General features: G+C 42.9%; 2 protein-coding genes across 2 annotated transcripts in view; one reads left to right on the forward strand and one right to left on the reverse strand.

The window, feature by feature from the left end:
- The window catches only part of LOC311351383 (sialic acid-binding Ig-like lectin 5), a gene marked incomplete at both ends in the record, with an annotated part of 34,810 nt that overhangs the window by 8,385 nt on the left and 3,520 nt on the right, over positions 1–22,905 (forward strand). Inside the window, 6 exons of the mRNA XM_084471509.1 lie at positions 18,945–19,262; positions 19,398–19,688; positions 19,956–20,216; positions 20,351–20,653; positions 22,265–22,337; positions 22,530–22,611. Coding sequence (XP_084327635.1) covers positions 18,945–19,262; positions 19,398–19,688; positions 19,956–20,216; positions 20,351–20,653; positions 22,265–22,337; positions 22,530–22,611 — 1,328 coding nt within the window. The remainder of the gene's footprint in view (positions 1–18,944; positions 19,263–19,397; positions 19,689–19,955; positions 20,217–20,350; positions 20,654–22,264; positions 22,338–22,529; positions 22,612–22,905) is intronic.
- On the reverse strand, positions 526–4,363 carry LOC311351648 (uncharacterized protein; the record flags this gene model as incomplete). The annotated part of the gene is made up of 11 exons (XM_084471824.1): positions 4,300–4,363; positions 3,376–3,473; positions 3,076–3,234; positions 2,822–2,940; positions 2,567–2,703; positions 2,384–2,477; positions 2,152–2,263; positions 1,633–1,856; positions 1,354–1,522; positions 1,031–1,158; positions 526–843 (listed from the first exon to the last, which is right to left on the reverse strand). Exons 1-11 carry the CDS (start codon positions 4,305–4,307, stop codon positions 526–528), a joined length of 1,566 nt encoding a protein of 521 aa, XP_084327950.1. The 5' UTR covers positions 4,308–4,363.

The following is a 22,905-nucleotide window of genomic DNA, read 5'->3' on the forward strand; positions in this document are numbered from 1 at the left end:
AAGGATTAATCACCTTCTCAAAACACTCATCAATTTGAGACTCAACCACACTTTTGATGGGCTCCTCTAAAGCGAGACTATTTTTTAGAGCTTCTTGAGTGTGACTATGTATGTCTCTGACCACTTCTTGTAGAGCACTCACAGCATAGTTAATAGTTGCCTCTGCAACCCCAGCAACTTTAAGTTCTGCGAGCAGTGTTGCACAACTGTTTAATATGTTTCTTTCTTGCAGTACAGCGTCACATGGCAAACTCTGAGTGGGCAAAACATCTGTATCCCCTAATGAAATGGAATTGTTGGTGGTGGAACATTCACTATCGTCAAAACATAAATTGTCATTTGCAAAACACTTGATTAGATGCTTTCGTAATCCAGAAAAACGTTGATAAACGTGAGAACAACCTCTATGAGCACATTTTAACTTGAGACCTTTTCCTGAGCAAAGACCATGAACTAATTTAAAGTGTCTAATAAGTGCATTGGCATTGGCATGCCACCTTTTACACATAAAGCATATCATCTTGCTCACTGGAGCATTCTGGCCCTCAGCTCAGCCACTCTTGGATTAACTTTTGTGGTTTCAGCATCTATGTCAAACACAGTTGTTTGCAGGAAAGTGTACAGGTTTGTCAACTCTTGACAGTATGCAGTGCCAAAAACGTAGTGAGCTTTAAAAAGCTCATCAACAGCAGCCAGGGAATTTGAGGCTTTACAGGGCAAAGCGTGTTTGTCAATGACTATGAAGTAAGACTGGATCCTACTTTTCTTTGGCCCAACTGCTAGCAGATATGGTTGGAGACTTCGTGCAATGACATCCAAGTGTCCCTGAATGCTGGTACCAGTCTGAGAGAGAGAGCGAGAGAGAAACGTCAACAGCAACGTAACCTAACGTAGTTAGCAGCCTGGATATGGACAGGTTTATCACATTACAACCTTGATTCAAATACATATGGGACTCAGGCATGATGAGAACAACAAGCACAAGTATCTTTACTTCTAAGGACGTGTTTAATCTGTTTTAATGGTTCACCTTGATGAATTTCACAAGACAGTCACATGCTTGTCTGGCTGAAATCTTTCCCGGTCGCTTGCGGCCTTGACTGGAGGGTGGCAAAAGGTGAACCAGCATGAGAAGGGAAGACATGTCACTGTCCCAACCTGGAGGCACAGACAACAAAATAAAATGTGCATTTTTAGGTTTCAGTTTGATAAGTTTGAAGACCTCCTCCTACTCACTTTAACCTACCAGTTCTTGGATGAATAACCAGTATAATGCATTAAACATCTGCAGTACACTTCATTTCTCAGTAATGAATCAATTCCATTGAAATAACTATGGGCCAATATAGTTACCTTCTTCAACTTCAGTGGCAACGGCATTCTGGAGGAGATCTTGTACCTCCCCAGTCTGTGTGAGGTCACGGCTCTGTGCAATGACCTTTGGTTTTATGTTGGTGGACCACTTCTCCAACAGCTTTGCAGAGGTTGAATCTCCAAAAAGAAGTCTAAAATCTTGATCGATCTACACAAAATCACAAAGTAGAGAGGATTTCTTTTACCCAACACATTAACTACAACAAAAAATCACCTTCAGATTTCACATTAGTATGTACAAAAATAAGGCTGACATACCAGGCCTGGTATGTCCAAGAACCGTGGGAAAATGGCTAGAATATCAGATGACTTGTCAGGGTCATGCAAAACCTTCTGACGGTAGATCAGAGTTAACCTCATCTTTTCCTTTACCACTGCCTCATCAGCGGTGTGCTTCATCAGGGCAATAGCTTCCTGACACTGACGTTCATCATTCAACCAGTTAGCCTCTTCAAAAGGATCTCTGTCAGCTCTTGGTCCACCTAAAATGATTGCAGATAATATGAGTGTTACATGGTAAAGTATTCACAAAACTACAGGCCAGGATGACCATACACGATCCTAAGTATGTACAGAGTCTTAAACATTTGCCTTACTTTGTTGTTTAGGTAAAGGATATTACAACAATTTGCATTTTGGAAAAATTAATCAAGAAAACAGGTCAAAATTCTAACAAATAAAACACAACAACATTGTTCATTGTTCAGTGTTCATTTGACGCCAAAATTATACGGGGGTCAAGCTAATACAAGCAGTGACCAACATCAAAAACTGCACCTGTTTGTGATTGCCGTGAGCGCTTAGGTCGTCCCTCCGATGCTTCTTTCTGCAGTGTTTTTATTCTCCAGGCCAGGTATCCACTTCCATCTTCTGCATTGTAATAATGCTCCTGTGGACATATCACAGACACATAGTAGTTATATATTACTGGACTAATGTTATGCATGCAACACTCATGGAACATGCAACACTCGTCTGAATCAAGACACTTGAGATAACGGCCACATACATAACCCAGTTTGCTCATGGGATCTGCCAGGTATGGGAAAAGGGAGATGATCCCTTTGGCATAGTCTTCTTTTATCCGTCGAGGAGGGCTTGTTCTACACACACACACACACACACATTAGAATCCAGATCATAATAAACACATAGTACATCAATTCTACAAATTGCTTCTTTAACAGCCTACCCATGTTCATTTATCATATGTGCCACCAAGATCTTAACCATGTCACGTCTTCTGCCATCTGTCAAATATTTTGTGCGAGCATATTCATTCATCATCTTCTCGCCTCCTGGGCTTCCTTTTAAGATATCCTCAATCATCTGGAGAGGCAGGTTGTGGTTAATGGGTAATATAAAAGGAACATATAGGCAATTAAGAAATGGAAAACAAATGTAATTCCAAATGTCTGTGCTAATCAAGCATCCCTTGAAAACCTACCCGGCTAAGACGATGGTCCTCAATTCGTTTTTCCTCATCTGGAGTTCTTGTCAATATCACAGTGTCATCAGACTCATATGTGACCTCAGCACCAGCAAGGGAGCCAGAACTGAAAGAATCTGTAGTACAAAACCATACCAATGGTCTAATATGTTAATACTACTTTGACAACATGCAGCCACTGTCAATAGACCCTATTTCTGCTGATGCAAAGAATACTGTTGGGAATTAATGTGAAAAAATATGCAAATTACCGTCAGTTTTATCTTCCAAAATTGCCTCTGGGATAACAATTTCCAGGACACCAAGATCAGGTTGCTTCAGCAAATATTCGAATGCTTCCTGATCAACTTCTGTCTTTGAGTCATCAAAGACTTTGATATCCATTGTAGGAAGATCAAATTTCCTGGCAACTAAAGAAGACAAACCATTAGTAACATAATACAAGCTATGGAAAATACATCAATAAAAGAACAAAACACCCCATAAAATAGGCTTAAATGCATCGTATTGCTATTAAACTATTTTGATATGGAAAATATAAAAATTCTCACCACATTCCAAAAACGCCTCAAATGTAAAGGGTGTTGGACAAATCACATATTTCTTGCTGTCTTTAAATCTTGCTTTGACAACATTGCTCTTTTCCATCCTAAATAACAACAAAATCAGAGAACAATTTAGAAACTCTACAAATGATAGGCCATTTTAACACAAACATTGAATTGGAATAATTAATGGCGCCAGCGCGCCACCTTACAGTTGCTCTTTTCTGAGTAAAGTACATGTGGGCAAGCATGGAATGGTGAACAAACTTAATGGCTAACGTTAGATAAGCTTCCCATGCAGTCAATTGACGCTTGTGCATTGCATTTAGACTAGTATAGTTCTAATGTGAACTTTCATGACAGTTTCAACCAGAAACTTCTAAAACTGAGGCTAGAATTATTTGAACTTGGCTCGCCCCAAAGGTGTGCGCCACGGTTAAAAAGCGACTAGCCTCATCAATTGAAAACATGTGGAGTGTGGAAAATGCTGATGTTAACACACACTGTACAGTGAACATTAAGTTAGTTCAAAGGTATCTTTGGTTAGTTGTCCATACATGCCTCATCAACGGGCAACTCATACATGAATGTTGCCCAGAAGTTAGCTAGGACGTTACTTAGTTAGCTTGCTAGCTGCTACGTTTGCCATGCGTGTTGGTCTGAAACACTGACGAATAGGGCTCATAACGGATGGCAACGTGATCTTAAGGCACGGTATTCTAATAATTTAGAATGAATAACTGCCAGATAACTTGCAAAACTGTAGTTTAATGCCAATACTTCATAACCAGCACATAATTAGGCTATCTTGTAGGGTATATCAAATCGGAGTTGGAAAATATTTTACGAAAATACAAGTTGGAAAATCTGTTACGAAAATACAAATTCAACAGATATGCATATTTACAACAAAATTGAAATATTACTTACTTTAACATTCAGTAGAAACGTCGACTTCCAGCGCCTTCTACTGTCTATGACTTCAGCTGCGGTGTCGGGAGGAGTAATGGCGGACAAACGAAACTTAACTTTTTAGAAAAGCTCCGCCTATTGATCACTCTGTATACAACCACTCTATAATTCTGCTCCCACTCAGACTCCAAATTTTACTCATCAAACTCAAAATAGTGCAAAAACGGCTCTTCTTGAGGAAAACATTTTTCACTCTGGGAAAATTGCTCAGCAATTTTTCCTGTGTATAGGTCTCTGTTCTCGGTAGCTAAATACTTCAAGCCATAGTTCGCGCAACCAGGCGATGAGGCAGCGCCGAAGATATGCACCTTCATACGGTACTCCTGAGGCTGCGCGCTGAGATCTCCTTTCCTCCACCAAAGGAAGCGCAGATAGTCCTGGTCCATCTTGCTCACATGAAATTGGTGAAACATCCTTTCTACGTCGCACATCAACGCCGTGGAGTGTAGTCGGAAGCGAAGGAGAACACCATTGAGATTGTTCATCAAGTCGGGTCCGGTGAGCAGATGATCATTTAGACTGGTTCCCTTGTATTTGGCTGAGCAGTCGAATACCACGCGCAGCTTGTCTGGCTTCTTGGCGTGGTAGACGCCATGATGAGGTACGTACCATTTTTCTCCTTCCTTCCCACCATCATGGACTTCCTCTGCGTCACCCTTTTCTATGACATCCTCCATGAACTTGATGTACTGTTCCTTGTACCTTTCATCCCTCGACAGCTTCCTCTTGAGATGGTTGAGACGAATGACGGCAAGCTGTCTGTTGTCAGGTAAGTTGGGTCTCTCCTTAAAGGGTAAGGGCATTTCGTAGTGACCTTGGCTATTTTTCCTGATGCCAGTTTTCAGTTTGTCCAGGAACAGTATGTCTTCCTGGGACACCATTTTCCCATCCTCCTTGGCATCCTTAAAATCGGATTCCAGAACACGAATAGCATCTGCAGGGGTGACTGGAGGGAGCTCCTTGACAGCTATCCGGAAACACCGTCTTGCCACACTTGGAGCGTCAAGGCATGGCGAAGAGCATCCAACTATACTCCATCCTAGATCGGTACAAACTGCGTAAGGCTCTTCATTTCCTCCTGATATTACATCTCTTGGTGCCATTGCCCTTGCACAGTTGTATCCTATTAAAAGACCAACCTCACAATCCTGCAGCGGTGGAATCTTGTCTACGATTGTGGAGAGATGATTCCATTGTCTGGCCGTTTCGCTTGTAGGAATGTGGGTGCGGTTCACTGGAATACAGTTTTTCGTGTAGGCAGGAGGAAGGTCGATGTGGATGGGGGACTCGTAACCTCGTATACGAAGCCCCGAAACTCGTTGGCTTTTCACAATGGTGTCACATCCTATCATAGTCGTTAACTTCAGTGTTACTGGACAGGAGTCTACCTTTAGAGTTTTGCTCACTTCCTCGTCGACGAATGTGGTGTCACTTTGTGTGTCCAGCAGGGCGTAGACAAGTTTTTCAGTTTGAGTTATTCTTGGATGACACCCAAACAGGCACAATCATCGACGTGTTGGTAGACTGTCCAGTCGTGACGGCATGTGACATCGCAGTCGTGGCAGGATCTGTTCGATGTGTGTTGCTTGGGGATATGGTTTCCCAAGGTTTGGACCGTTCCCTTTTTACATAGTTTTCATCGTGAAGACAGGTTGGATGTTTGCCTTTGCAGGTGTTGCAGGAATGTCTGTGTCGGCAGTCCTTTGCACTATGGCCAGGTTTGGTACAGCCATAGCAGAGCTTGTTCTCTTTCACAAATTCTCTTCTCTCTGCCAGAGTCTTGGCGATGAACTTGGGACATCCGTGTAGCCTGTGTTGAGTGTCTTGACAGAACGCACAAGGGGGCTTTTCCTTCCCCTTCGCTGGCCTTTGCCTTTCACCGTCGGCTTCGGTTTCGGTTTGAGTACTCAGAACACTCGCCTTGTTCCTCTTGGGGTCCCTGTTATTCCTTTTAGCTGGGCTAGACTCGGAGTTGTGGAAGGCATATGGTGAGGTGATCGGATTACAGGCAATCCTTGCCTCCTTTGCTATGAAGGTGGTGAAGTCCTTAAAACTGGGGAATTCTCAATTTGAGTCCAAGGCTTCCGTAGCCTTCCTGTTCCATCTAGATGCTATCCAGTCTGGCAGTTTGTGGACTAGCTTCCTGTTCTCTTCACAGTCGTTCAGTATTTCAAGGCTTTTCACATGTGACATTGCATCTTGACAGGCGTTCAAGAAATCTGAAAAGTCCAGAAGTCCCTCTGCATCCTTAGGTTGGACTTTCGGCCACTCTGTCAGCCTATCTCTAAAGGCTCTCTGTATAACAAAGGGCTGGCCATATCTCTGGTTCATTTTGTCCCAAGCGTCCCTGTAAGCCTCGCTATCATTTCTATAGAAGGTCCCTTCCAGTGTCTTACGAGCTGGACCGCCTACATACTTCCTCAAATAATAAAGCGTATCTGCTGAGGAGATGGCCTTTGAGTCAATGAGTGACATAAATGAAGTTTTCCACTCAATAAACTGGATAGGGTCACCATTAAATACCGATGGCTCTGGCACTGGAAGTCTATTTAGGGCCATACTATCTTGGAGGGCCCTGGCTAGGGACGACATATTTAGCTCAGATGACGAGACTGTGACGTTAGGGGGTTGTCTACTTGGAGCTGGGGAGCCACTATGACTATTTGAGGAGTGGACGCTGCCCTCTTGTGGAGCTTCCTGGTAGTAGACTTGTAGTCTGGCCCGAGCTGCCTTGATTTCCTTCTCGGCCTGTATGCGTTCAAGAGCGCGTTTTTCAACTTCAAGCTGCTTCCTTTGTTGCTCTTCTAGAAGTTGGATTTTCTCCCATTGTTTCTCTTCCTCCAGAAATCCTTCCAACTCAACTTCCTTCGCGGCAAGCTCTGCTGCAGCGTTCATGCGTTTGGCTGTTAAAGTAGTGTCTTCAGAACCGTTGACTGACTTTGACATTCTAGAGACAGTGGATCCATAAACGGAGCGCGCATAGCCGTTTTTCAGTAGCTCCTTGAGACGGCGCTGTGCTTGTTCTGCATCAAAATCTAAATCGATGTCTACAATCCTCTCGTAGGCGATTTTCTTAATTTCTGTTGTAGCTGCCTCACATGCGTCAACATGGTTTCTCAATACGGCTGACGGTGTGAAGTGAACTAGTGCTTCGGAATATGTTTTCACCACTGACTCTATCTTTCTCCAGAGCATCGAGCAGAGATGCCAGCTCACTTTCATTGAGGTCTTTCTTTAACTGCTCTCTTGACTCACGGGCTTGACTCTTCCATTTTTCATACGCTGTGAGGATCTTTCTTTCCTTCTTCTTCGCCTCATCTTGTTGAAGTTCAAGCATTTTTGGAGTCAGGATTTTTGTTCGAGTTGAGCGTCGGCGGCTATCCTCTTTCTGTTCTTGAAGTTGACCTTGGAGGCTACTTAATGTTTCTTCTCTACTTTGAATTTCCTTCTCTAAACGTTCTCTCTCTGTAGTCACCAGTGTTTCATCAAGAGCCCCTTTAAGCCTTCCTATTTTATGCTGTAGGCTATCTATCTGTTTCTCTAGCTCTGACTGTGGGGTAGGATTCTCTGCTCCTTTAATATTCAATTCTGCCATAATTGATATGATAAAATGTTCGTCTTTACAATAGCCTATGGACTGTACAGCGGGAAGAAGAATCCTTAATATTTAGACTACACGAAGATAGGAGCAGATAATCTGACATAAATACAGACCACTCGGAGGACTAGAGCCTATTACTGTAGGCTGATTGTTAAATGATTGACTGCAATGTTGAAATGAAATCAACCTCTCCAATTAATACAAAATTCAGTTAACATTTAGACTGTACATTGAAACACTGTTGAGTGACACACTTTAGTTTTATGTACTCAGCTTTACAATAACAGATTGAAGAAATTAAGTTCTGTTTGTTATCTCTTGTTGAAATGCAGTTCATTATTTCTGCCACTATGTGTCGCAGTCAGATAAGCCAGAAGTCAAATGTCAGGTTGTCACATGTTGTGTTAAGCCACACCCTTCTACCTGTGCGAGAAGAGAGTCAGCCATGTTCAGCCATGTGGTCAGTAATTGGTTATGCTGCACCTGCAATTGTGAGAGACAAATAAATATGCTCAGATGAGCTAATGAAAGTTTTTCCTCCGTCGCCTCCTTCTCCGGATTCAGCGCAAGAAACACCGCGCAGTTCAACAGGTTATGGGCCCAGGAGCAGCTCGGAGAGGAGTTTTTGTGTGGATGTTTTTGTTGCTGAGAGAAAGTAGCGACGCACAGCGTGCTAACGGCTAACAACGAGCATCATGGAGGCTCGAGGAGCAAGCAGGCTACCTCGGCTCTTTTTCGACGGAGATGAAGCTAAGTACGAACTATGGGAAACTAAAGTGCTAGGATACCTGCATTTATCTGGACTAAAGAAAACGGTTCTGGGAGAACCACACACCGAGGAAGAAAGAGCAACGGACAGTAAGAAGAATGCTGACGCTTATGCAGAGTTAATACAACTTTTGGATGATAAAAGCCTCTCATTAGTTATGAGGGAAGCAGCAGACGATGGAAGAAAAGCACTGAAAATATTACGTGAGCACTATGCAGGGAAGGGAAAGCCCCGCATAATTAACCTGTATACAATGTTGACATCGCTGCAGAAGGCGAGCAGAGAAACAGTGACTGACTACACTATCAGGGCGGAGGCCGCCATTACGGCGCTGCGGAACGCAGGTGAAACTTTCGGCGATGGTTTGCTTATTGCTATGGTTTTGAAGGGACTTCCTGAAAGTTTTAAACCATTTGCCATACACGTTGCAAACAATGAAGATAAAATAACATTCACAGAATTCAAAACTAAGCTGAGAAGTTTTGAAGCTACAGAAAAGTTAACTGCAACAGAATCGAGTGACAATGTGATGAGCTCGGCAGCGAGGGCAGGACGGGGACCCGTGAAGTCAAGCGCGCGAGACAGAAGGAATGACGACATTGACATTGTGTGTTTTAAATGTGGAACTAAAGGACATCGCGCTAAAGCATGTCGACGGAAGACGTGGTGCGGCCATTGCAGGACCGACAGTCACTGTGATGCCACCTGCAGACGTAGAAATAAACAGGATGGAGCAAGAAAAATCGCAGATGAGAGCGGCGGCGGACCTGCAGCGGAGGCAGAGGATTACGCCTTCAGGATCAAAGACGCGAGCATGGGGATTGGACAGCAGCCAGCGCACAACATCCAGGATAAAGGTCTGATGGTAGACACTGGTGCTACCTCCCATATTATTACTGACATTAACAAGTTTAAACATTTTGATGACACTTTCAAGTCTGAAACGCACTGTGTGGAGTTGGCTGATGGCACTCTGTGCAGGGGCGTGGCTCAACGGAAAGGGGACGCAGAGGTGTTCCTGATCGACAACACTGGGCGGAGATGCAAAGCAACGCTGAGGGGCGCGTTGTTTATACCATCTTATCCCCAGGACATTTTCTCGGTGAAATCAGCCACAGCTTCTGGAGCAACGGTGATTTTCAAACAAGGAGAGGACGAACTAATGCCGCTTTTCCACCGCCAGTACCTACTCGACTCGACTCGACTCGACTCGACTCGCCACGCCTTATTTGCGTTTCCATTGGCAAAAAAAGTACCTGGTACCTAGTACCGGGTACTTTTTTTTAGTACTACCTCCGTCGAGGTTCCATGCCAGCGGAGTAGGTACTTTTGTGTGACGTAAACAGGCTGCTGGTAACTGATTGGCCAGCGGCTGTAAATGGGAATATTCACTCAAGTTAAGTTGTGTCCGGCGTGGTTGGAGTCCACGAACCCGCTCCCGAGGGGGACACTGATCAGCGTTTCGCCGTGTGTGTCGCTCCTTTCCCGGTGCTAGAGTTAGGCTGCGCGTCGTTATGTGTGTCGGGCGTGGTTGTGTGTGTCCGGCGTGGCTGGAGTCCACGGACCGGCGTTTCGCTGTTTCGTTTCAGTGTCGTTCCTTTCCTAGGGCTCGAGTTTCGCCTCTATCAACGTTACCGTATGACAAAAATAGACGCGCAGTCATTGCGCTTTTTATTTTATTTTATTTCCCATCATAACCTTTCCCGGGAATCAGGAAATAGTCTTGATCAGATTCAGATTTCCCGGGAATCGCGTCTCCCGTGATTAAAACCTAATGACGACCCGCCCATGGTGGAGAGGTTCTTTTCTACGACCCGCCCACATTGAAGAGGTACTTTTTTAGATGGAAACGCAACCAAACCGAGTTGAGTCGAGGCGAGTCGAGTCGAGTCGAGTTGGTACTGGCGGTGGAAAAGCGGCATTAGACACAAAGATGGTACCATTTACAACATTCATGTGTACGGTAAATTGTATTATCTGCACACTGAGGTTGATGGTAATGATAAATGTAATACCTGTCATGACATGCAGACATGGCACGAAATCTTAGGACATTGCAACTATGATGATGTACTTAAACTACAAAAGGTGGTTAATGGTATGCAGATTAAGGGGAAGGCGGCTAAGCCTGATCAAGAGTGTGAAGTATGCATACAGGGAAAATTTGTGCAAACTAGGAGTAGAGACCCTGACACAAAAGCTGATGCACCACTGCAGATGGTACACACAGACCTAGCTGGTCCCGTACCAAATGAATCTATTGATGGATACAAGTACGTGCAGTCATTCACTGATGACTATTCAAATGCAGTGTTTGTATATTTTCTCAAGACAAAAGCTGACACAGTACAAGCAACTGAAAAGTTTTTAGCAGATACTGCTCCTTATGGAAAAGTTAAATGTATGAGATCAGACAATGGAACAGAGTTTATGTGCAAAGACTTTCAAACTCTACTAAGGAAAAACAATATTAAGCATGAGACATCAGCGCCCTATTCACCGCATCAAAACGGCACAGCTGAAAGAGGCTGGCGTACTCTTTTTGAAATGGGGAGATGTATGCTTATTGAAAGACAGCTACCTAAATGTCTCTGGAACTATGCTGTTCAGACGGCAGCCACAGTACGAAACAGGTGCTTTAACAAGCGTACAGGAAAAACCCCTTACCAGATGTTAACAGGAAAAATGCCAAATGTATCAAAAATGCAAAAATTTGGATCTGAATGTTACACATACAAACAGATTAAGGGAAAACTTGACTCCAGATGTGACCCGGGACTTTTTGTAGGTTATGACAAAAGCAGCCCTGCTTACTTAGTTTACCACCCTGACACTGAGAAAGTTCAAAAGCACAGGCTTGTAAAATTTGTGCACAAGGTAAATGTGGAAAAACAAACCCAGACAGTTGAGACAGAACAAAACAGTGACAGAGAGGACTGGACAGGACATCCTAGGGATGACAGAGACAGACAAGAGGTTCATGAGAGCACAGAGAAATCTCAGGGGCCGAGTGTAAGAAACAAAAATGTAAATGATGGTGCATCTGATGTTTTTGACAGCAAAGAGTCAAGTGAGACAAATAACACACCCACAGATGGAAGATATCCTGTGAGAGAGCGGAGAAAACCTGATCATTTAAATGACTTTATAACTGACAGTGATAAAGGTGATGGGATTAATTTTACCATTGATTACTGTTACAGAGCAATGTGTAGTGTCCCACACACATTTAAAGAAGCCATAGAGTCATCAAACTCAAAACAATGGGTTAAAGCAATGGACGAAGAAATTCAGTCATTAAAAGAAAACAACACGTTTACTCTGACTACTCTGCCAAAAGGCAAAAAGACAGTGGGGGGTAAATGGGTTTATTCTATTAAAAGCGACATTGATGGTAAAGACAAGTATAAGGCAAGGTTTGTTGCAAAAGGTTACAGCCAGAAAATGGGGGTAGATTATTGTGAAACTTTCTCCCCAACAGCAAATCTAACAAGTGTGAGAGTACTGCTACAAAAAGCAGCGCAGGAGAACCTGCTGATCCATCAGATGGACGTCAAAACAGCGTATTTACACGCTCCCATTGACTATGAGATCTATACAGACCAACCAGAAGGTTATGAGGAAGGTGAAGGTTTTGTATGTAAGCTGGAAAAATCATTGTACGGTTTAAAGCAATCTGGCCGTAATTGGAACATGGTTTTGAATGAGTGTTTAACTGAGAATGGTTTCAAACAAAATCCAGCAGACCATTGTGTCTATGCTAAAGAGACAAAACAAGGAAAAGTGATGATGATCATCTGGGTGGACGATTTAATTATTGCCGCCAGCAATGAAGACATGATGAGAGATGTAAAGGAGATGCTTTAAGAAAGATTCAAGATGAAAGACTTGGGAAAGCTTAAACATTTTCTAGGCATCAATTTCTCTCTCAGACGGATGTGTGAAGATGTCACAGGAAACATATGTCAACAAGATACTGGAAAGGTTCAATATGGAAAACTGCAAGCCAAGGGAAACCCCTTGTGATCAAAAACTGTGTTACACAGAAGATGCTGTAAAAATGTGTGATATTAAAATGTATAGAGAGGCAGTAGGCAGCCTTATATATTTGACAACATGTACACGACCAGATTTAAGCTTTGTGGTAAGCAAACTATCACAGTACTTTTGTGAACCAAGTGAGGAACAGTGGGTAACTGTAAAGCATGTATTACGGTACCTCAAAGGCACATCAGACAAAGGGTTGTGTTTCAGAAGAGATGACAGTGAGAAGTTAGGTCTAGTAGCCTATAGTGACGCAGACTGGGCTGCAGATACCACTGACAGGCGAAGCACTACAGGTTACTGTGTGAGCCTGAGTAAGAACAGTTCTTTTGTTTCATGGAAGACTAAGAAACAGCCTACAGTGGCACTCTCAACCTGTGAGGCAGAATATATGGCTTTGGCCTCAACCATGCAAGAGTGTATCTATCTAGAGCAGCTGTTGGAAAACATTGACAACTACAAGTACACACAAACAGTAGTGTATGAGGATAACCAAGGAACTATCGCCCTCGCCAAAAACCCTGTAAGCAGACAGAGGTGCAAACATATTGATATTAAATATCATTTTGTAAGATCCATTGTAAACGAGGGAAAAGCAACTCTGGAGTATTGCGCCACTGAAGAGATGGTCGCGGATATTATGACAAAACCTGCCACCAAGGCAAAACTGAAAAAGTTTGCAGCTGTTATGTTTGGTATCTGAGAGAGTGGGGGAGATCCACATCTGTATTGTTTACCAGTGTATGTAATAATACATTTTTCTTTTTATTGTGGTTTCTGTAAGATTATCTCCAACCTGAGTACAAGTGGGGGTGTTGAGTGACACACTTTAGTTTTATGTACTCAGCTTTACAATAACAGATTGAAGAAATTAAGTTCTGTTTGTTATCTCTTGTTGAAATGCAGTTCATTATTTCTGCCACTATGTGTCGCAGTCAGATAAGCCAGAAGTCAAATGTCAGGTTGTCACATGTTGTGTTAAGCCACACCCTTCTACCTGTGCGAGAAGAGAGTCAGCCATGTTCAGCCATGTGGTCAGTAATTGGTTATGCTGCACCTGCAATTGTGAGAGACAAATAAATATGCTCAGATGAGCTAATGAAAGTTTTTCCTCCGTCGCCTCCTTCTCCGGATTCAGCGCAAGAAACACCGCGCAGTTCAACAAACACCCTTTTTCTTTTTTTCTTTTTCTATTTGGAGTTAACAGGAAGGATGATCAGAAAATGTACAGTAGCATAGCAGTCAATAAACATAAACAAAGTCACAAAATTCACTTGTTTTTTCTTTGTGTGAAGAGTACCTTATTTTTTCTTAAAGGTCCTATAAGCTTTACATTTAGTAGAAGAAAATTCAATAAATGTCCATTTTTGTTGAAATAATTTTCTTCTTAATTTCTTTCTTCTTAAACCGTTACAGATGAATATGAATGTTCTTAGTGAAGATGAATCGTTCCTTTCCAATCAATGAAATGTTCCATACCTTTAATGTCTGACCGTCACACCAAACCTTTAAGCCAGCTGCATGATGACGTAAAGTCCCTTTGTCTAGAAGACCCGTAGAATGGAGCCGAGTTGCTCTCTATATGAGGTGTCAGCCGTGGGACATCTATCCCGGGTCTCCCCTAGTCGTGCTGCAACCTGGGTCCGTGGTTCGTCTTCGTAGACCTCTCCACTCTGGCAGCGTGGTGGCAGGGTTGATGAAGGGTCCAGCTCTTACTGTAGCATTCCCAGCTGGACTTTATTCAGACTTTAATTAGCGATGCACTCCATAAAGATGACTGATGGCCCATGGTGCGGTATCAACCATTTATTTCCACACATACACACCACAGATACACCATAAGAGCTGTTCGCCTTCCAGCTAGGTGCTATTAAAAGGATGAACAATGCTTCATATGTTTTGTGAACAGTTCTAAACATGAACAAACGTGTTCACCTCTTAAACCTTCCTTTCCGTCTGAGTCGCGCACCGAGAGACGGCAGGTAAACGTCTCTGTAGCCTTTCAAAATAAAGGTCCCACAACAAAGTGCAAGTAAAATTCGCTATGAATATTAATCAGAAACATATTTAGGGCACCATACAAATTTGAATGAACAAATGTGATATCCAAGGCACTATAAACCAATCTCAATAATATAAAATATGATAAAACAAAATTATATGGGTCATTTACAGTAAGATGCAGATGTAACGTGCCTAACTGAGCATCCTGGATTTGAGGCATGCTGCCTGAATCCGTTTGTGCTAAAGATAGCATCAGTGTTTCCCACACATAGGCCAATGTGTGGCGCTGCGCCACAGATTGAACAACGAGCGCCACAAATTGAATCCGCTTTTCTTATTATTTTTTACTTGAACGCGATTTTTAAATGTAACTCCGCCAGCCCGTAATCGCGCCCCCGAAATGCTGCCAGTACGACAAGTTCCCATTCCGACAGCCCTGTGCGCGTATGCAAATTAGCCATGTGCGCCAAACAGAAGAAGGGCCCTATCTTGCGCCCGGCGCAATTGACTTTCTACACCGACGCATGTGTCGTTGCTAGTTTGCACCCGGCGCAAAGCTGATCTTCCCCCGCAGCAACCAGGCACCACTACACTTGCATGTTAAATATTATGATGTCAAAGATTATTCATACGTGTGAAACTGCATAGAAATAGCGTGTGGAATAGCGTGTGGATTGTGGAAACATTTTTTTTCCATAGGGCTGCATGAATGAACATGAATGAAGTATAGTAGGCTATGCCATGCGTTAAAATAATAATAATAATACATTCGAGCAAAGTATATTCCAGGCTTCCAAAACAAAATCTAGTTTTAGAGTAAATGATTGGTTAAATGATTTGGGAAAGAACAGCTGATACAACGGTAAGTTGTACTTTTAAATCAATGCATCTGCAAACACCATACAGCGAACATATGTTCTTGACCCAGACATCGTGTACAAGCCCATTACTTTTAGGATTGAAGAGTATTTGATCGTGAGAAAACTGTTTTACCGCGAGTGAGTATTTAATAGAATGAATGAATGCGGGTGATGCTTGGTGCGCGCCCATCTGTCTAAACACACGCAAATTAAACACACGTGTATGAGAAGGAAATCGAGTCAGTCGACCTGCGATAAGCAGCTGATTCTGAACGGACTCGTCTTCGAGATGGACGTGTTCTAACGCATTTTTAATCAATGAAATGTTAACACAACAGTATATATCTGACCATTTAATTTTCGAAATTTTAGGTGAAGCCGAGCTTCCCTTGCAGTAGAGAAGTCGCCACTACGAAAGAATGCAATGTATCCAACTAGCGGGATCTAAACAAACTAAGCTCCAGCGAATTACTACAATGCAGAAGTAGTGGAGAATGGCGAAACACAGCAACTCTAGCCTACTCTCAACCAAAATAAAGATACAAATAATCGCCGCCCGGTGCAGCAGTGTGAACTGCCCCGTTTTTAGAACGTCTCAGCCCGTCTCGTCGCAAGGAGTTGCGAGTTGCAAGCAGTTGCGTTGCGAATCTTTGGTCTGAACTGGTCTTTAGCATTATAAGCAGTGGCGGTTTTAGGCACGGGCGAAAAACGAGACACACGAGAAAGAAAATGATCCGCATTTTCTATTAACTGGTCTGTGGGAAACACGTACAGTAGCATACTTACATTTCAGGCAGGATCATGGTCCCCTTCAAGCCAGCAGGCACGAGTATGTTCATTAGGCATGGGCGATTCGCGAACGATTCGGTCAGAACGAAGGAATCCCGAAGGTGAACGACGAGAACTGATTCCCAAAAAGAAGAGAACTGATTCCTTATTATTATTTTTTTTTTTACATAAAATAAAAATATGGTCACGTAAATAAAAGATACAAACGAACAGAGCTTCGTCTCCCCTCGACTTCATATTGATTGAGTCTAAAACGTTCTCATATTGATTGAGTCTAAAACGTTCTCAAACCACACGTGTGTCATGTTATGTTGTTATTCTATCTATCTATATAGGCTATCTATCTATATATTTACTTATATAATCTGACACTGTCACTCTCTCACTAGCTGCTACTCGTCTCTCTCAAAGATATCAAGGCGGGCTTTCGGCTGTCGTCCCAAAGCGGAGTACCTCATGTGACGTCATGCAATGCATTGTGGGAGAAATAAGAATCATCGCTAACCTGTTAGCTAACCGCTAAAATATCACCTACTTTTCCTTATTATATTTCTTTTTTGTGATACCCTACAACATCAAATACAATGGATAATTGTTTAAATGTTTATTACCAACTAGAAAACTGCCAGAAAAGAAAAGAAAAAAAACCTGCACATTGGCCTTTAAGGCTGCCCCACACTACAAGATTTTTTAATCTTACGCGTTTTTTTAATCGGATGTACACCACACACATAAAGAGAATCTCAGCCGATTTGTTGCTCTCCGATCGTAAATACAAATGCATGAGATTCAAACAAAAGACGGAACATCACACACTATAGGACAATCTTGTCCGATAATTGCACGCTGCAGGGCCGTGGAGGTAGAACTAGAGCAACTTGCGTCAACAGTGAAAATGGATAAGCGTCTTTTGACAGCAGTGGTTTCCGTGGTGCTTATGCTTACATAATATCAGAGTATATCCGCGTCAGTTCGGCCGCGGTGCAATTAATGAATAAAGATCATAAACTGAATGGCTGTACAAGTGTTCTGAGACACGGCTGCGAACCGGCAACTTTCAAAAAAAGTAGTGCCGGTTTGGTGACGGTTTCGTGCCGTGCCGCTGCCGTATCCAGTGGAATAGCCTACATACATAGCCTATTATATGTAGGAATAGCCTACATATAATGGTTTCTAATGTCTTCGGTGAACGTTTTTATTGCCGTGCCGCTTCCGTGACGGTTCTGGTGGAAATTGCCCTTCACTCTTTATTTCTATCTCGTGATGTCTCCTGCGTCTCTATGTTGCGTATTTCCTCATCTGTCTCTATGCCGCTCTGACAACGTCGCCCCTGGCAACCGATAGCCATGGATGCCATCATGGGCTCAAACCCCTCCCCTCCCCCAAAATCACGTGACTCCTCATTCTCAATAAAAGCGAGCATGTACAGCGCAACACTAGCCTGGCTCCGCCCGCCCACCTACTTCCGCCCAAATTTCATTTTCCCTTCAGTAGTCAGTCTGGGGCTGGGGCTTGTTAGTGGGATTTTGCCCGAACAAATTTCTGTGTGACCAATCAGCGAACAGAGGAAGTGGCTGAGAACGATGACGTCGAAGTAGCGACGTATTGTCAATGACAAGACCCAGCCTCAACAGTTGACTGCAAACATTATCTCTGTCCTTACTATCGAATATTAATGTAGAATTTGTAATTGTTCCTTGAACTCTAAAATTAGATGAACAAAACCTGCAGCTATCGTTGACAGACATCTTCACGCTTCATCTTGTTTTGTTTGTGTGCACAGCCTGCGCATGCGCGCAACGTAGTTTCCGGCCGGTCCCGGCGCATGACAAACGTCACGACCAAACGCTATTGCGATTGGTTATGGCAGATCCAGAGTGGCACTGGGCAGATCCAATAGTTTTAAACTTCAACAGACACCCGCCTCCAAGTGAGTGAACGTTTGCCAGCAGTTCCAGACCTTCTGTACAAATGAAATGAAGTACGATGGTCTGGTAGCACCAGGCTAGCGCAACACCGTATGCAGTGGCGGATTTAGGCACGGGCGAAGCGGGCAGAAAATCCCCCCCCCCCCCCCCTCAACAACTCTGCGAGCCCAAAATCCCCCCCTCCCCCCATGATTAATCGTGGTAAGTAATCGTGATATCAATATTGATCAAAATAATCGTGATAATCATTTTGGCAATAATCATGCAGCCCTAGTAGGTACTATCGTAATACCTGTAGCACTGAAGTTCTCTCTGTAGTACTCTAATATCTTTAATACTCTTAATACCTATACCCTCTGTAGTACTCTAATAATACCTGTAGTACTTGAGTACTTAAATGTACCATCCAAATAAATCAAACATAATAAATGATGATAATAATAATGATAATAATAATAACTAATAACTTAGTGACTAATATTTCTAACTAATAATAATAGTAGGATATATTATCTTGTTTTGTTAGGAAATTCAATGTTGCATTCAAATATTTGGTCAGTTTTATGCATCGATTGAGTCTTTGGTTTTGTCAACCTCTTGTTTTAAAGATGCTGGATGCAACGCTGCAAAATTTGAGGCCCTAATGCCAGAAAGAGTGACGACACTCAGTGGATCCTGTGTTACCGTTCCTTGTTCCTTCACCTTGAAGGACGGGTATGAAGACAAGCTACATTCTGAATGCGAACAACGGTGGTTAAAAGATGATCAACCTATCAGTTCTACAATATTCAGGGGAAACCTAACAGCGTATAACTGTACTACAACATTCAATAATGTACAGGACAATGGTCCATATAAGTTCAGAATGGTCTGTTCAAAACCTTTATTATATACGTTTGATGAAACACTGACCATCCTGACCAAGGGTAAGTGCAATGTGTGTCTGTCTGAAACAAACATGTATCACAAGTCCTATTGGTCTTACTGTGGTTCAAATGATGCTGAATGCTGGTAATGCTTAGGTCTCCATAGTAACCGCTCTACATTGATTTGGTAACCAGGGGACCCTGATGCACCTCGTTTGACCAGCCACAAGGAGCAGGTGGTGGAGGGGACTCCTGTGGAGCTGGGGTGCTCTGCCCCATCCTACTGTGACACCCACCCGCCCACTGTGACGTGGACCCCCGCCCTGGGGCTCAGCACCCAGCTCCAGCAGAACGATAGCGTGACCTCCACTCTGACCTTCAACGCCTCCCACCTCCACCATGGAAACAATGTCTCCTGCACTGCGGCCTACTTCATACCATCTGGCAACAAAACTGTGTCTACAAGATACCAACTCAGTATCTCATGTCAGTCAAAGTTCTACCTTTTCAATGAAAAGTACATTTTATTATTCATTTACTTTTTTATATTGATCTTCTCGGTAAATATATCTCAGTCTCCTTGAAGAAGACAAAGCAGTGGGTTGATAAACAACGACTTTTGATGCATGTCCTGTTTTTCATTTTATTAACTATATTTTTTTGTATTCAGAACAGTTTTGTTAAATTCACAACATCTAACTAACATGACACCGGAGCTGAGGGCTAGGCTCTGATTGGTGGCTTCTCTCTCAGATGCCCCCAGGAACACCTCTGCTTTCGGCAGCCCGTGTCTTCCAGCCAGAGAGGGCGGCTGCCTCAACCTGACCTGCACCAGTCATGCTAACCCTGTCAGCGAGTTCACCTGGTACCGAATACACGGAGAACGCATCCTTCAGATCGGGAGTGGATCTTCTCTGTCCATCCAGCTGTTGAACACCAATAACTTGTTCTTCTGTGAGGTCAGGAATGACATTGGCATGGAAAAGTCTAATGTCTACAAGATCGACATTCAAAGTAAGTTGATTCAAAACAGGGAACAACCCTGAGCTGGGTGAAGTAGTGATAAAAACCTTTCCTGTTGAGAGGAAGCAAGATTTTCTCATCAAAGTCTCTCTTCTTGTTCTCTTCCCCCTTCCCTGTATTCACAGCTCCTCCCAGGATCCTGCCCTCTTCAGTCTGCAGCAGAAGTGCAGCCTGGGTGCGATGTTCCTGCGACAGCATGGGCAGACCATCACCGTCTCTGGAGTGGCGGTTGGATGGGAAACTGGTTTTGGGTTCTGAAGATGTGTCTTTATGCCAGGTCAACCTGGAGAACGCCACGTTGAGGAGCTCCCTCACAATGAGGGCCCCTGCTGGTCCAACTACCTTGACCTGCCACAGCTCCAACGCTGCCGGGAACACCAGCCAGAAGCTTCCTGTCCCCCACCTGGATACACAGCAATACCTGACAGGTCGGACCTCAGGTAGCTAAAGGGACCCTATTGCTCCACCAGCTGTGAGGCTGATCAGTCATTACATGTTGTTTCTGTAACATATTTCAGCCATAATATTCTCTTGTGATACAAATTAGGCGGTAATACTCTCACACAACCTCAGAGGGCAGTACTGAGCACATTTAACAAAGTTACAACATTTACACATAGGGGCAACAACGGATACACAGAGGAAGTGAGCACGTTTTTAGAGCCGTAGAAGAAGTCTACTTTTACCTGTTTATAAAAAGCAACAGCTGAACAGAGGAGGCAGAATCTCTTGGGCGGCGTATCCTTGATATCAAGCTTAGAGACGCTCCGCGCGTGTTATATACCATCCCTCTCCTTTTGTTTCATAGACGATAGACAATAGACCAAAACCTTAACCAAATAAAGTGAGGTAAAAGCGATCCTGTCTCGGCGGCCTTTCCTGGACTAAAATATCATAACATTTCAAATTATAATAACTTCTGGATAAACTCCCATCACAAATATGAGTGATGTACAGTACAGAAGATATATGATAATAATAATTTTAATATTATAATTTATATAGCACTTTTCAAAGTTACAAAGTGTTTTACATGGACATACAAACAAGATAAATGACTGAATTGATAAGGTATAAATGACAAGCAAGGTGAATTAGGAGAGATTTGATAGAAAACTCAATTTGGAGACGTTGTATTCAGAGGGCCAGGAATACAATGAGTTACAGTAGTCTAAGCAGGAAGAGATGAGAGCATTGATAACGGTGCCTAGATTCTGAAGAAGAACTGGATGAAAATAATCAAATTTGATAGATAATATGACCTTGCAGAAACACAATTCAAAAACTGATATCACCTTGTGGTTAAAGTTGTTAGCAAAGATGACACCAACATTTCTGCAATGGGCTTTGATGCAACAGGATACCATGAGGAGAAGTGCTCTCTCGCCTGCCCCTATGGTAATGGCTTCCAATTTATCTGAGTTTAGTGAAAGAAAGTTTTTAACAACTTTAAATATTCTGTGTTGTGTTTTGACCAGTTGTGTTTTATTGTAGTTAAACAATAAATTGGTCTGGCAGTTGTCTGCATGTAAATAGAAACTGATGTACTGAGGAAGGATTTGACCTAGTGGTAAAATATATATGGAAAATAAAAAAGGGCCAAAGACTTGAGGCACCCCATGGTGAATGGGAGAGGATATAAAGTAACCAATGGCCACGCAAAAGTCCTAATAGAAAGGTAGGAAGAAAACTAATCTAAAGCTGTACCTGATAAGCCAACCCAATGCCTAAGACGTTCAATAGAATCACATGTTCTACTGTTTCCAAAGCAGCAGTAAGATCTAAAAGCAATAAAAAACATGTTAGGCCTTGTACAAAAAATTATAGGGAGTGACTTGTGCATCATAGCTCATGGTACATGAAAATGAGGTAATAAACAAAATAAAGGCTGGGCTGATCAACTCCCCAGTAACCTCCCTGATGGCCTGCACCAATTGGTAGGCTGGTAAGGAATTTCCATTTGCGATTTTTTTTTTTTTTAATGGCTTGAGATGGCTAATAAGCACAAGGGACTCTTGATGCCACCTTTTCCCACACAGACCAACTGCCCTGGATAGCTGCTACTGTGGTGCTAGCCGCGGGTCTACTGTTTTCAGCAGTGTGTGCATTAAGGTACATTGACTGCTAGCCAGTGATTGTACGAATGTCCATTTCTTCACTGATTTCTCACTGAGTTGATTATCTGAATTGAAACCACTTTCCCTGTCAGGCAGTGGGAACAATTCAGTGAACAACAATGTCAATCAAAAATGGTCAGCTTCTTCTCTTTCTTCCTCTTCTTCTTCCCTACTGTGAACATTCCAGAGCTTGTAAAATGGACAAGCAAACAAGACCTGGCAACGATGCTCTACTCAACAAAGCTCCACCCCACCAAGAGAACACCCAGGTAACCCTCACCCTATCTTTACCCAGGTTACCCTCTCTGAAAACAATCTGTAGTCGGCTGACCCTAACACTATACCAAGGTAACCATAACCTTATATATATATATATATATATATAAACAGGTTACCCTAACACTATCTTTACCAAGGTAACCCCAACCTTATATATAAACAGGTTACCCTAACACTATCTTTACCAAGGTAACCCTAAACTTATCTGTAAACAGGTTACCCTAACCCTAGGTTTACCAAGGTAACCCCAACCTTATATATAGGTTAGGTTACCCTAACCCGGC

The sequence above is a fragment of the Micromesistius poutassou genome, assembly GCF_964030765.1.
Source record: "Micromesistius poutassou genome assembly, chromosome: 8".
NCBI classification, from domain to species: domain Eukaryota; kingdom Metazoa; phylum Chordata; class Actinopteri; order Gadiformes; family Gadidae; genus Micromesistius; species Micromesistius poutassou.